Below are 14,890 nucleotides of genomic sequence, written 5' to 3' on the forward strand. Positions count from 1 at the left end.
CGCTTGCAGAGGTCCTTGAAGCGAAGCTGGGGTCTACCAATGTTCCTCTTGCCTTTTGCTAGTTCTCCGTAGAGGATGACCTTTGGCAGTCTACCATCCTTCATACGACAGACATGTCTGCGTTGTCTTAAAAGTGGGAACATTGTGGGAAGTCCAACGCGGGAGAGGACCTCAGAGTTTGGGACTTTGTCTCTCCAGGTGATGCTGAGGATACGGCGAAGGCTACGCAGGTGAAAACTATTGAGTTTCCTCTACTGCTTGGAGTAGATGGTCCAAGTCTCACTGCCATACAGGGGGGTGCTGATAATGCATGCATTGTACACAGCAGTCTTCCTCCTTGTAGTGAGTTTCAGATTCTCCCAGACCTGTGAGGAGAGTTGAGCAAGGATCGATGCTGCTTTGCCGATATGCCTATTGATTTCAGTATCGAGGGAGAGAGTGTCGCTATTAGTCAACCCCAAGTATGTGAACTCGTGGACTACTTCTAGATCGTAGAAGCTCTCACAGAGTACAAGCGCTCATCATCCGACCAAACACTCCAGGCACTTTGAGCTGCTAGAAGCTGCGACGAGAATGCACATAAATTAAGATGTTAGCTGGCCTGGGCTATCAGCAGTTGGTCTGCCACCTGTCTTCAGGAGAGAGAGAGATAAGGAAAACAATGGAGCAGCATTTGGAGTTGTTAATGAAGGGAGGAGAGCTGTCAAGATCGGCTCCCCCTTTGAACCCTGAACTGTTTGAAGTGATGGACAGGTGATACCCCAGCAGGGGGATAAAAAGGGACAGGTTCGCTAAGGCAAGACACACACGACACCCGAGGTAACGAGATCTTGGAAGCGGTGCGTCTCTCACAAGTCGGTGGAAAGTTTTGGAAGGCCGGTTGCGGGACCAGGCCATAGACGCACAGGGTGGAAAGGCACGATCGGCGGGAACCTGGTGTGTGTCCACCCTTGCCTGGGTGCCGGGTTCACCGCAGAGAAACGATCGTATCTGGAAATGGAGGGGGTCATGGTCGGTGACCTCAGATGACATCACAAAGGGCTCGCCTGAAAGCTGACTGTGAAGGTCTGTGTGGAAGCCGTTTTTGAATATTCATTCGTTTTGCTCTCTCTCTCCTTCCCCCCACTGTCCATCGCCACGGCAGCGATTACTGCGAACTGAACTGAACTTTGCGTCACTTTGAAACTGGTCATTTACCCCTAGACAACGATAGAGCTTGATTGATCCTGTTATCTTAATTCTGTGTACATGTATGTTTATCATTGCTGAACTGTTGCATTCATTATCCTTTTGATTAGAGTACTGTGTTGCTTGTTTCTTTAATAAAACTTTCTTAGTTCTAGTAATCCAGACTCCAACTGAGGGATCCATTTCTGCTGGTTTGGCAACCCAGTTACGGGGTACGTAACATAAGTGGGGTTCTCGTCCGCGATTTTGAACGCTAAATTTGGGACAGAGTAAATTGATTGGGTCAAAATTCCTGAAAGGAAGAAAAGACAAACAGCAGAAATGGAGGCTGAGGAAATTATAAAGGCGCCGACCTTGGAGGCATTAGAGGATGCCAGGAAATTGGAATTGGTAGCTGTGGCCAAACGGTTGAATCTTGCTAAGGGGAAGTCGACAATGAGGAGAGAGGAGATACACAGAGCTATCGTAGAGCACTATGTATCTAAAGGTGTGTTTCCCCAAGGCGAGCTGGAGGTGGTGTCTATTGAAAAACCTGCTGGAGACGCAGTACAGGTGCAGCTTGAAAAACTGAGACTCGAGCAGGAGTTCCGGGTACAGCAGTTGGAGCGAGAAGAGAAGGAGAGAGAGTTAGAAAGGCAGGAGAGAGAGAGAGAGAGAGACAGTTGGAGCGAGAGGAGAAACAGAGGGAAAGGGAATTTGAGCTGGAGAAATTAAGGATAAGGGCAGAGCAGGGGCCCGTGCCGAACCAAGGTGGAGGGTTCCTGGCGACCCAGGAGGTTAGGCTGGTTCCCCCATTTGACAATACCGACGTGGATCGGTACTTTCTCCATTTCGAAAAAGTTGCTGCAAGTCAGGACTGGCCGAGGGATAAGTGGGCTGTTTTGCTTCAGAGTGTACTGAAAGGGAAAGCCCAACAAGCTTACTCAGCCTTGTCCGCAGAAGATGCCCAGAGGTATGAGGTGGTGAAAGAGGCCATCCTCAGGATTTATGAGTTGGTCCCGGAGGCATACCGGCAGAGGTTCCGGAATGCGAGGAAGCAGTGGGACCGCACGTATTTAGAGTTTGCCCGTGAGATGCTGACATATTGTGAGCGTTGGTGCGCCTCGAAGAGGGTAGAGGGGGATTATGACAGACTGCTATTGCTGATCCTGATTGAGCAGTTTAAAGGTTGTGTCCCTGAGGGTATGAGACCCTACCTAGATGAGAAAGAGGCAGCCACGTTAGCCGCAACTGCTAAGTTGGTGGATGAGTATGTGTTTACGCATAAAATGAAGTTTGCCCCGAGTAAAGGCTACCAGAAGGGTAGTCAGGATGGCAGGGAGAGTCCGCCAGAAAAGTCAGAAAGTAAGCCGGGGACTAGTGAGAAGGATAAGGTAGACCGGGAGCAGTCTGGTAGGAAGTCTCCTGGGGTCGTCTGTTATAATTGCGGGAAAGTCAGACACTTTGCGTCCAGGTGCTTTGCCCCAAAGAAGGAGGCGGGAAAAGGTAAAACGGCGATTTTGACTGGCTGTATCGAGCTGGTAAACGAACCGCTAGGGGAGGACAGGTCTGCCAAAGTTCAGGAAGGGCGCGAGAAGTTTATCTCGGCCGGATTGGTGTCAGTGAAGGAGGGGTTAAAACCAGTTCCAGTGAGGATCTGGAGAGATACGGGAGCATGTCAGTCACTGATACTGAAGAGTGTATTAGAGTTTAGCTCAGAGACCCAGACTGGGAAGGTCAAGGTCAAAGGTATTGGGGAAGGGACAGAGGCCGTCCCTTTGCACCAGATACACTTAAAAAGCAACCTGGTCTCTGGACTAGTCACGATCGGGGTGAGGCCCGAATTACCGATGAAAGGCGTGGAAGTCTTGCTCTGTAATGACCTCGCCAGGGGAATCGTGTTCCCAGCCGTGAGATTGACAGGTCAGCCTGCCAGCATTGAGGCCCCGCCCATGGACTCACAGGTTCATCACGGGACCGCGGTAGTAAATTTAGCTCAGACGTTCCTGCCGGCCTTGTACGAGAAGGGGGTAGAAAGTGAAAAGAAGGAGTGTAGTGAGACAAGAGGTAGTGAGGGAGCTGGGACAGACGTAGCACTAGCCAGGAAAGAATTTGTGCAGATGCAGGAGCGAGACGAGGGGCTGATGGTTTTGGCAGAGACAGCTCTCTCTGACACAGACTTAACAAGGGAACTAGTAGGCTATTGTGTGGAGGAGGAAGTGCTAAGGAAGAAAGGGAAACCAAGTGCCATACCCGTAGATGAGGAATGGGGGGTGGTGCAAAAGAGTTATGGGGATGAGGTTTTTAACCTGGCCCACAAGGTACCCCTCGGTGGACATTTTGCGATGCTGGAGAAAACAGTTGGTGGAATCATGAAAGAGGTTTACCGGCTGCCCAGGAGGAAGGATGTTATTGATTATGGCCGACGCGAACTGAGACGGTCACAGGCTTTTGATATGCTAACAAACCTAGTCGGTGTTAGCGCGGAAATCAATGAAGCTAGGGTCCCCCGATAAGAGAAAAAAAACATTTTGAAAAGATGAGTATGGTATCAACCACATGGGTGAAGGCTATTGTCTTGGCTAGCTCTGCTGATAAGGTCTCTCCCTTAATCCCCGAACAAAGTGACTCTTTAGGAGGAGTAATTAAACGACTCGCACACGTGTGTTTGATTGTCCCGAGGCGATGCAAAGAACTGGGACGTTGGGTGGTGTTTGTTACACTAGGCTAGCCTAGCGAGCAATAGCCATATAGAATGAGTAATTCAGTGACAAAAGGGCTGACGAACACAGAGGTGTGTATTGGCAATGTAATATGGCTGTCTGAAGCCAGCTTGATAGTGAACCTTGAAAAAAATGAGTTCGGCCACACGAAGGTCACTTACCTGGGAATTGGGGTGACACAGGGGCAGCTGGCAGCGATGCATGCTAAAGTGCAGGCTATCTCTGACATCCCAACCCCAACAGACAAGAGGGCTCTTGGAGATGGTGGGGTACTGTAGGAAGTTTTGCAATAACTCTGCGGTTACTACCCCTCCCCCTCCTACTAAGCCCTTGCGAGAGAAAACTAAGTCGGAATGGGAGACCCTTGTTATTGTGGTCCGGGACGAAACCTAATGAGAGGTTACATTGATCGCAATTCATCAGTGTTTTTGGCCACTATGAAGTTTGCTAAGTTGGAGCCTGGTCTAAGGGATTATTAATAACACATATAAAAGGAACAGAAAATGTGATGGCTGACTGTCAGGTGTTGACAACTTCAAATTCGCTGCATTAGCCAAATAGCTGTTAAAGATGTATATTTGTGTGTATCCAATAATGTATTCATGTTTGTAATTTTTACCCCGGTAAAAATCCTTAAAAGTGGGGAAATGTGACGAGAATACACATAAATTAAGATGTTAGCTGGCCTGGGCTGGCACCAGTGGGATCAGCAGTTGGTCTGCCACCTGTCTTCAGGAGAGAGAGAGATAAGGAAAACAACGGAGCAGCATTTGGAGATGTTAATGAAGGGAGGAGAGCTGTCAAGATCGGCTCCCCCTTTGAACCCTGAACTGTTTGAAGTGATGGACAGGTGATACCCCAGCAGGGGGATAAAAAGGGACAGGTTCGCTAAGGCAAGACACACACGACACCTGAGGTAACGAGATCCTGGAAGCGGTGCGTCTCTCACAAGTCGGTGGAAAGTTTTGGAAGGCCGGTTGCGGGACCAGGCCATAGACGCACAGGGTGGAAAGGCACGATCGGCGGGAACCTGGTGTGTGTCCACCCTTGCCTGGGTGCCGGGTTCACTGCAGAGGAACGATCGTATCTGGAAATGGAGGGGGTCATGGTCGGTGACCTCAGATGACATCACAAAGGGCTCGCCCGAAAGCTGACTGTGAAGGTCTGTGTGGAAGCTGTTTTTGAATATTCATTCGTTTTGCTCTCTCTCTCCTTCCCCCCCACTGTCCATCGCCACGGCAGCGATTACTGCGAACTGAACTGAACTTTGCGTCACTTTGAAACTGGTCATTTACCCCTAGACAACGATAGAGCTTGATTGATCCTGTTATCTTAATTCTGTGTACATGTATGTTTATCATTGCTGAACTGTTGCACTCATTATCCTTTTTATCAGAGTACTGTGTTGCTTGTTTCTTTAATAAAACTTTCTTAGCTCTAGTAATCCAGACTCCAACTGAGTGATCCATTTCTGCTGGTTTGGCAACCCAGTTACGGGGTACGTAACAAAGCAAAGTGCAACAGGCTGCAATGAGTACTGGCTCCAGCTCAGGGAGGACATTCAGACAGCAGCTGTGACAGGCTACATCAGATCGATGTATGATGGTATCGAGAAGGCCCCTGGTCCATTGCAGAGCAAGACAGCACCCCTGAAGTCATCCAGCGGTGAAATAATCACTGATAAAAGCAAGCAGATGGAACACTGGGTAGAACACTACTCGAGGGAAAGTGTTGTTGTTAGCTCAGCCATTGATGCCATCGATTGCCTACCAGTCATGGATGAACTCAACTCTGAACCAACCACTGAGGACCTCAGCAAGGCAATTGACAGTCTGGCCTCAGGGAAAGCTCCTGGCAATGATGGGATTCCTCCACACCTGATCAAACACTGCAAGAGCTCACTCCTGCAACCTTTACACGAGGTCCTCCATCAGTGCTGGAAGAAAGGAGCCGTACCACAGGATATACGCAACTCCAAAATCGTCATTTTGTACAAGAACAAGGGTGATAGGATCGACTGCAACAACTACAGGGGTATCTCCCTCCTGAGTATTGTCAGCAAAGTCTTTGCTCGTGTAACTCTGGCACGTCTACAAACTCTGGCAGAATGGGTCTACCCTGTGTCCCAATGAGGTTTTCGCGCAAGGAGCTCAACTGACAACATGATTTTCTCACTCCGTCAACTCCAGGAGAAGTGCAGGGAACAACAGAAACCCCTCTATGTCGCTTTCATCGACTCGACCAAGGCATTCGACCTTGTCAGTAGGGATGGGCTCTTTCAGGTTCTCCTCAAGATCGGCTGTCCCCCGAAACTCCAAAGTATCATCAAGTTATTCCATGACGACATGAGGGCTACTGTTCAGTACAATGGCAGCTCATCAGAACCCTTCGCTATTCGTAGCGGAGTCAAACAAGGATGTGTGTTGGCCCCCACATTATTCGGCATCTTCTTCTCTCTGCTATTGGAGCATACCTTTTGGACATTGACAGAAGGCATCTACAAGCACACCATGTCTGATGGGCAGCTATTCAACCCTGCTCGCCTGAGAGCAAGAACGAAGGTGCGAAAAATCTTGATACGTGACATGCTCTTTGCCGATGATGCTGCTATAACCTCGCACACCAAACAGCAACTACAAATTCTCATAGACCGCTTCTCTAAGGCATGCAAGGACTTTGGGCTTACCATCAGCCTAAAGAAAACAAAGGTCCTTGCCCAGAACGTAGTGGAGACACCAGTCATTACCATCAACACTGTGGTTGATCCAGTTAATATCAGGGAAATTAAAATCTCCCATTAGTACTATCTTACTATGTTTACAGCCGGCTGCAATCATTCTACATAACTGCTCCTCCAATTCTTACTGACTTCTGAGGGTGGGGGGGGGGGGAAACCTATTATACAAACACCATCAGTGCCCATCCCATCTTGTTTCTTAGTGCTACCTGTGTGGCCCCACTGGACAATCCCTCAGGAATATCCTCGTGGTTGTTATGTCCTCTTTCATCATGAAAGCAACCCCCCCCCGACCTTTCTTGCATCTCTGTCGTGCCTGTTAGTGTCCATAGCCTGAAATACTGAGCTACCAGTCCTATTCTTCCCTCAACCGTTTCTGTAGGGGCTATGATATCCCTATTCCCAGATCCAATGCATGCCCCAAAGTTTTCTGCCTCCCAAGCCTCTAAAATTCATTGACTGGAAACATTAACTCCAGTACTCTCTCCACCAATGCTACCTGACTTGCCAAGTCTCTTTTATTTTCTTTTACCTATTTGACATTTGTAAAATCATCAGTCCTATTACTTTGATGGTTTGTAAACACCCAAGTTGTTTTTTCAATTCTTTATATCCAACATTAAAGTTTCTTAGCATCGCATTTTTCCATTGTAAAAGATGTCAGCAGAAAAATAAAACATGAAGCAAGTAAGATATAAACCTTAAATTTCTAAAGTTTAAACATGAAATACCATCAGTATGCAACTCTGCTGATCCAAATTACGAACTAAATCTATCAGCAGGTAAATATATTAAAACTGTCCAGTACAAATGCGCAAGAAGATAACTGGTTGGTTTAATTTACAAATTACATTGATATTCCCAGGGATTTGAAAGGAAAGTAGCAATGTTGGGCTATTTAGATTATTCATTCAGAAACAAATATTTAAAAATCATATGAAGAAAAATATACATTCATAGTCCTTTTTTCTCTTCTAAATCAGAGTTGAAGCCAGTTACACTTACCAAACCAAAACAGTAAAACACAATAATATTTCTGTTAAGAGAGCCAGGCTAGAGTACACTGAAACTACTTGAGACAAGCTACATCTTTTTCATAGTTTATCTTACTGTAATTGTTGATCTGCTGCAACTGTGATCGTATGTAGGAGCATAGTAATGGGGCTGTGTTTGCAGAGCCATTTACTAAGGAAGCTGGCATACATTCTCACAATACACCTTGTGATAGTCCATTGTAAACTGCAATTAAAATGCAATGAGGGAAACAAAATGCAACTCCATCATGAACAGTTCCAAGCTTGGCTACAAAAGGAGGAGGGTTGCTCCCACCCTATAAAAACCCAGAGCTATATAAACACCAACAGAGGATCCAAAAACCTGGGAGAGGAAGAATACACCAAGAAATTGGACTACACCTGGTGACAAACAGAAAGACTGGCCAAAGATAGAGGATTTTGGTGAGTTGCTGACAGCGGCCTATGCCCCAGTAGGGGTGATGGGCTGGAGAAGAAGAGAAACAAAATGCGCACCAGTTCAAGATTAAGGGTAAATAAATAATTCCACATTATTCACAACAATCATATAGGAAAAAAAATCCTTTATTTCTAACACAAGGAAATATCACACAGAACTTGATTGGGTCAAATTCATATTTAAATTACTTGCATTGTTCTTGTGTATCCCATCTCAATAATGCTTCATAATAAAAAAAATTACACTCTATATAACAGCTTTTAAATAAAAATTAAGCCAAAATTAGGATTTTATTTCTGCAGGAAAACACTTCTAAAAGCAACTTCTTTATCTGAAAGTGTATCCACATCGTTAATGGCTTGAGGTGGTAAACTGAGCCCAACACAGAAATGGCACCTTTCAGCGCTGGTCCTCAACCAGATCTCTGTTGCTTGCAATTCATTGTGTGTTTACATACACTATATGCACAGGAAAAAAAACATTACTCTTAATTAACCTTTCGTTAGTTAAGCCAGTTAACAGCAAATTACAGGCATTTTCTTCAAAAATAGACAGAAAGGATAGAGTCATACCTAATTGCTTCATTTTTGCATATATTCCAAGATCAACATCATATAAACTGAGTAATTGAGAGTAAAGTTATTTGACTATTTTTATAATTTAATTCAAATAAGACTTCTTGCATCCTCTCATAAAATAGCAAGCAAGAATAAAAGGTCTGGGGGATATCAAACGGGTGGCATGGTAACATTATGGTTAGCATGCTTTACGGTACAAATGACTCAGGTCCAATTCCCGCTGCTCTCTGTAAAGAGTTTGTACGTACTCCCCATGACCGTGTGGGTTTCCTCCGGGTGCTCCGGTTTCCTCCCACGGTCCAAAGGTGTACCAGTTGGTAGGTTAATTAGCCATTGTACATTGTCTTGTAATTAGGCTCGGTTTAAAGCAGGGATTGTTGGGTGGGGCGGCTCAAGGGGCTGGGAGGGACTGTGTTTATTAATTAACCAATTAAGATTCTAAGAGCAGGAAGGTGTCAAAGAAATGTGACCCCTTAATGATGGTTACGGATAACAGAACTAAAATCTGTAAACTTCTAGACATTATTTAACTTTACTGTTCTATGAGGGGCATAGATAGGGAGATAATCAGTCTTCTTTGGGGAGTCTAAACCCAAGAGATACAGGTTTAAGATGAGAGAAGACATATTTAACAGATATCTGAGGGGCAAGTTTATCACACCATGGATGGTAAGTTTATGGAACAAACTGTCAGAGGATGTGGTGGAGCCATACGTGCATGTCAGTAAGATGTTTGATAATGTCTCTCATGGTAGGTTGATCAGGAAGATTAAGGTATAGTGAATTGGTGGTTTGCGTTCAGAACTGACTTGCCCGTGGAAGGCAGACAGTAGCGGTGGAAGGGTGTTATCATGGCTGGAAGCCTGTGACCAGTTGTTAAAGGCATCCGTTAGTCTTGCGAGACCATGGATCTGCGCCTGGAAAATCTTCACTCTCCAGGGCGCAGGCCTGGGCAAGGTTGTATGGAAGACCAGCAGTTGCCCATGCTGCAAGTCTCCCCTCTCCACGACACCAATGTTGTCCAAGGGAAGGGCATTAGGACCCACATAGCTTGGCACCAGTGTTGTCGCAGAGCAATGTGTGATTAAGTGCTTTGCTCAAGGACACAACATGTTCCCTTGGGGCTCGAACTCACGACCTTCAGGTTGCTAGTCCAATGCCTTAACCACTTGGCCACGTGCCCACACATAGTTGTTAAAGGATACAGCAGGAGTATAGATCTGTTACAGATATGGGTGGAGAAATAGCAGATGGAGTTTAATCTAGGCAAAAGTGAAGTGCTGTATTCGTCATACAGCAAATAAAAGAACCATGGCCCAACATCCACAATAACCAAGATGCTTATCCAAGATAGTCTCATGTGCCCAAGTTTGTCTCGTATCCTTCTAAAGCAGGGGTTCCCAACCTGAGTTCCACAGACCCTTTGGTTCATGGTAGGGGTCCATAGCATAAAAAAAGTTGGGAACCCCTGTAAAGCTTTCCTGTCCATGTACAGTACCTGCCCAACTGTTATTGCCCTTAGTACAGGACTGTTATTGCCCTTAGTACAGGAGTTCCCAACCTTTTTTTTATGCCATGGACCAATACCATTAAGCAAGGAGTCTGTAGACCCCAGGAACCCCCGTTCTAGCAGCTCATTCCATGTATGTATCACACTCTAAGAAAATTGCCCCTCAAATTCCCATTAAATCGTCTCCCTCTCATCTAAAGCCTACACCCTCTTGTTCTTGATTCTCCAACCATCATGCTATTTATGCCCTACATTTTATACAGCTCCATAAGATCACCCAGCAGTTTCCTTTGCTCCAAGGAAATCTTAGCCTGTCCAATCTTCCCCTACAAGTCAACAGTCAAGAGTAAAGAGAAAGAATGCTGTTTGAGGCTGAACACTCAACAACACCAATGTACAGAAGGGTTTTGGGGTCCCAGTCCAAACTTCCCAAAGGCAACACAAGTAGATGCAGTAGTAAAGGCGGTGTATAGCATGCTTGTCTTCATCACCAGAGGAATGTATGGATCTGGAAATTATACTTCAAATGTATGTGTAACTAGGTCTTGGTTTCACTGGCTGCTGAGGTGCCTAAAATGGCTTCTTTGTATGTTATATAAAATCAGTTTTCTGTAATAGAGTTCTCTCTCCCCTGCTTGTTAGGGTTATATTATAGATAAGGGAGGGAATGAACCAATGAGTGTCCACATTATTCTTTTTGTGGGTGATATTCTGTCTCATATGGCTGGGGACCGTGTGATTTGGGGGTTTTTCGGGCGGAGAAGACAGAGAAAGGCGGCATTCGGAGGCGCTCTGGTCGACCACCCAAGGTGTGGTCCTGTGCGGGTCATCGGAGGCCGCGGATGGAGGGTCGAGGTTCTACAGAATATTGAGATCCAACGAAACCTTAAGTGCACTGACTTTTAGAACTCAATTCGAACTTTGGCGCCTTTCTTCATTTTATTCTTTTAGAGTGTATTCTTTGTTAACTGATATCTGCAGTAAGATTTATAAAGTGTACGTATTTAACCGCTTATGGTGTTCTGTTTGATCTGTGAATTGGGCGTTTACGCTGCCTCAACATCAACTGGCTTACGTAGTTGGCTGGTTGCAGGGTTTCCCTAGACACTGAGGAGCAGGATTTGTCTATAGCCTTACATATAAAACTTTGGTTAGGTTGCACTTAGGTACTACATACAATTCTGGTTGTAAGGAGGGTGTGAAGGCTTTGGACAGGTTTTAGAAAAGGCGTCAAAGCTGGTGTGCTCTACTGGTAGCGGTGTGGCACGTTGTCCAGGCTGAAGTGAGTGCTGCCCCCCCCAATGTTCGCACAGCAGAAGACAAGCTACACTGTGGTCGACTGCAGATCTCTGTGGCATTCATGGACTCAGGGCCTCAAGCTGTGGTGTTGCCAGTTTACACCTTCCAGGGGCGAGGCATCGGAGCTGGTATGCTCCACTGGCAGCAGTATGGCACAGCATACAGGCTGGAGTCAGCGCTGCCCCTTGTGTTTGCTCAGCTGAAGATAAGCTGGATTGTAGTCAACTGCAGATTTCTGCAGCATTCATGGATTCAGAGTCTGTACTATTTTTTGAATGGCTGTATTTTACTGATATCTTACATGTAGCTGCTATCTTGTATGTGCTATGTGTGCTTTGTGCTGTGTGCAAATGTTGGTACTGTGTTTTGCACCTTGGCCCCAGAGTAACATTGTCTCATTTGGCCGTACTTATGTATGGCTGAATGACAATTAAACTTGAATTGAAGTTACCAGGGTGCTGCCTGAAATAGAGGGTGATAAAGTTTATAAAATTATGAGTGGAAGAGATAGAGTAGACCAGGGATTCCCAACCTGGTTAATGGTAAGGCACTAGTGCATAAAGAAGGCTTGGAAGCCTTGGAGTGGACTGTCAGAATCTTTACTGAGGGTCAAAATGTTTAGTACTACAGAATATAGATTTAAGATGAGGGGGGATGTTTGAAGGGGCTGTGCAGGGCAAGTCCTTTTATACAGGGAATGATAGGTGTCTGGAATGAGCTAGGTAAGTGGCACTGAAAGTAGATATGATAGGCACATGAAATTACTGGGTATATGGATCATGTGCAGGCATAAGAGTTTAGTTTTATTTGGCATCATGCTCGCTAGACATCATAGGCCAAGGAGCCTGTTCCTGTGTTGTACTGTTTTACATTTAATGTAAAGTACCGGTCTTCTTTATCTACACTTCTTCATCATTCAGGAAGCACTCTGCTCTATCCTTTTAAGTCCCGAAGAGATGGTTTCTCCTTGCTTACTCTGAAACAGTCTTATTTATTTACTTATTGAATATCCTGTGGCACCAATTCTGCTGAGTTCTGAAGTAAAAGTTTATTAAAGTAAAGGACATTTAATGATAAAGATTATTCAAAAAAAACAAAGATATGAAATCAACTGGTATATAAATCACCTTCAGAAATCAGCTGGTACACAAATGACCTTCAGTAAACCTAGGGCATGTTCCCATTTGCCCTTTTGTGGTGTGAACACATTTAATACAGATTCCTGTATTAGAAATGTGGCAGAAGTCTGCATGTGCAGATAGAATTCACTTGTATAAAAACAATGATTACAAACTAAAAGGAGAAGAAATTGTTTTCTCCAGCCATGCTACAGACAAAATTAAATAGAATATATCTGAATTGTCGTACCTAGGATGATGAGCAATCCATACTGCTGACCTACAAGAGGGGAAATATGGACGTTCACATTAATGCTCAGCACAGTAATAGTGCAGCTTTGCTTATATTTAAGTGGCTTTACACAGACATGAGATCACAGAAACAAAGATGAAAAATATAAGTCATTTGATCCTTTGAGCTTGCTCGATGGCTGATCATTCAGATTCACTATCCCACTCCAACTTTCCTCCCCGAAATCCCTTGCTCAAACTAGTTCTAAAAATAATCCCTGGATCTTTTATAACTATCTGGGAAATGTGTTTTCATCTCATTCTTAAATGGCTTTTATCTTCATACTGTGATGCTTTCTCCTGGATATTCCCAGCCACCAGGAATATCCATCCTGCATCTTACCTGTGCAGCCTTGGCAGAATTTTGTAGGGTTTTATGCGATCCCCTAACCTGTAGTGAATGCAAGCCGCTTCATGGGATGAAAGGCCTGTACTGTGTTGTAATGTTCTATGTTCTACATGTCAGTCCTGCCATCCAGGAACTAAGTCTGGTGAACCTTTTCTGAAATCCTTCCATATCAAGAATATCCTTCTTTATAGATGAGGAGACAAAGAGTGCAGAGACCAGTCAATGTGTGGTCTCACTGTACATTGCAGCAAGCATCAATTAGTGCAGAGAGCAACACTTGTGTGGCCCAGCTTTCCTACTTACCAATATTCCTTCCTACTTGACTACCTGCTGCTGAAATAAGAAAAAAGAAACTGTTTAGACATCATTCTACAACCTACTTGGGTATGATTCATGGAATTTTCTAACCAGTAGCACTGTGGGAAAACATTAAGTTTGCAACAAAATCTTCAGCCCTTTGTCAATTCCTCCTAAAACTACTAACTTCTGAAGAGCAATTAAGAGTCAGCAATAAATGTTGAGGCACCAAAATTAATTTCAATATGGGCATTGAAATACTCAGAGCGTGGTGAGAGAGTGGAAACAAGCTGTCAGCGGAAGTGGTGAATGCAGGTTCGATTTTAGCATTTAAGAGAAATTTGAATAGGTACATGGATGGGAGGGGTGTGGTCCAGGTGCAGGTCGATGGGACAAGGCAGATTAAGGGTTTGGCACAGACTAGATGGGCCGAAGGACCTGTTTCTGTGCTGTAGTGTTCTAAGGTTCTTTGTTTAAGATGTTACAGTTTGTTCAGAAAAAAGTGCAAGTAACATCTTATTTGAAAAATTTCCCAAGGAAGGTGCTGTAGGAATGTAGGAGGTTGTTGAATTAAAAATTGATAAAGAGGATGTTTTAGAATGGGTTGGCTGTACTTGAATAACACCTAGTCCAGATGGGATGTACCCTAGTTCTAGATGGGGAGAAGTTGCAGAGATACTAGCAATAGTTTTCTGAACATTTCTGCTTGCGGAGTACCAGGGAAGTGCAAGTACAAGCCAATCCATTTAACCTCAGTGGTGAGAAATCAAGCTCAGAATTCACAGACACTTGGATGTGGGAATACAAGGAAAGAGTTAAATTTGATTGCTTGGTATAATAAAATAAAATGGAAGTTTGAAAGGCAGAATGGAGTAAGCCTAGAAAATGGGAATGTTCTGAGAAAGTAAACGGAGTACAAGTCTACAGCCTTGTGAGCAGATAATGAGAAATGCATGTTTGTCTAGGGAGAGTGAGATCATTGTGCAAACACAGGTACCAAATGGTACCTTATCTTGGGAAAGTACCGGGGTAATGGGCTTTGAAGGGTATTAAAAGGGCATCCTTTGATGCAAATCAGAATGGAGGGGAGGGAACCATGTTGACTGTGCAAAATTATCTTGTATTTCCATTGTTAAAATTTAAAATAATCTCGCAGTTACTAAGACTAAGAATGCAAAACTACTTACAAGTAGTGGTAATTGCAGTTGTAGGAGTAATCTCAGATGCTGTAAATGAGGGAAGATTATAAATTACTCAGTACTTTAATGAAAACATAAACATAAAAGGATCCATTACTACAAAATTGTGCATCTGAAAATTTGCAAGGATAAATGAGGACAGTTCACCT

At 44.6% G+C, this 14,890-nt stretch overlaps 2 protein-coding genes across 11 annotated transcripts in view; one reads left to right on the top strand and one right to left on the bottom strand.

The window, feature by feature from the left end:
• LOC134355375 (uncharacterized) overlaps window positions 1–14,890 on the top strand; it is a 58,934-nt gene that overhangs the window by 12,379 nt on the left and 31,665 nt on the right. Inside the window, exon 3 of one of the 6 annotated variants that reach the window (XM_063065166.1) lies at window positions 10–8,062. The exons of the other annotated variants lie outside the window; for them this stretch is intronic. Within the exon in view, the coding sequence (XP_062921236.1) occupies window positions 2,262–3,683 (1,422 nt within the window). The 5' untranslated portion in view covers window positions 10–2,261 and the 3' untranslated portion in view covers window positions 3,684–8,062. Of the gene's footprint in view, window positions 1–9; window positions 8,063–14,890 lie in introns of those variants that run through there. 6 annotated transcript variants of the gene reach the window in all.
• Window positions 8,265–14,890, bottom strand: part of LOC134355374 (complement receptor type 1-like) — a 103,304-nt gene continuing 96,678 nt past the window's right edge. For 2 of the 5 annotated variants that reach the window (XM_063065163.1, XM_063065160.1), the window contains 4 exons: window positions 14,730–14,768; window positions 13,549–13,578; window positions 12,856–12,885; window positions 8,267–8,558 (listed from right to left, as the gene is read on the bottom strand). In XM_063065163.1, coding sequence (XP_062921233.1) covers window positions 8,539–8,558; window positions 12,856–12,885; window positions 13,549–13,578; window positions 14,730–14,768 — 119 coding nt within the window. In that variant the 3' untranslated portion in view covers window positions 8,267–8,538. Of the gene's footprint in view, window positions 8,559–12,855; window positions 12,886–13,548; window positions 13,579–14,729; window positions 14,769–14,890 lie in introns of all 5 variants that reach the window. The other 3 variants (XM_063065161.1, XM_063065165.1, XM_063065162.1) reach the window with 3 other exon arrangements.

Source organism: Mobula hypostoma, chromosome 13 (assembly GCF_963921235.1).
Source record: "Mobula hypostoma chromosome 13, sMobHyp1.1, whole genome shotgun sequence".
Taxonomy (NCBI): domain Eukaryota; kingdom Metazoa; phylum Chordata; class Chondrichthyes; order Myliobatiformes; family Myliobatidae; genus Mobula; species Mobula hypostoma.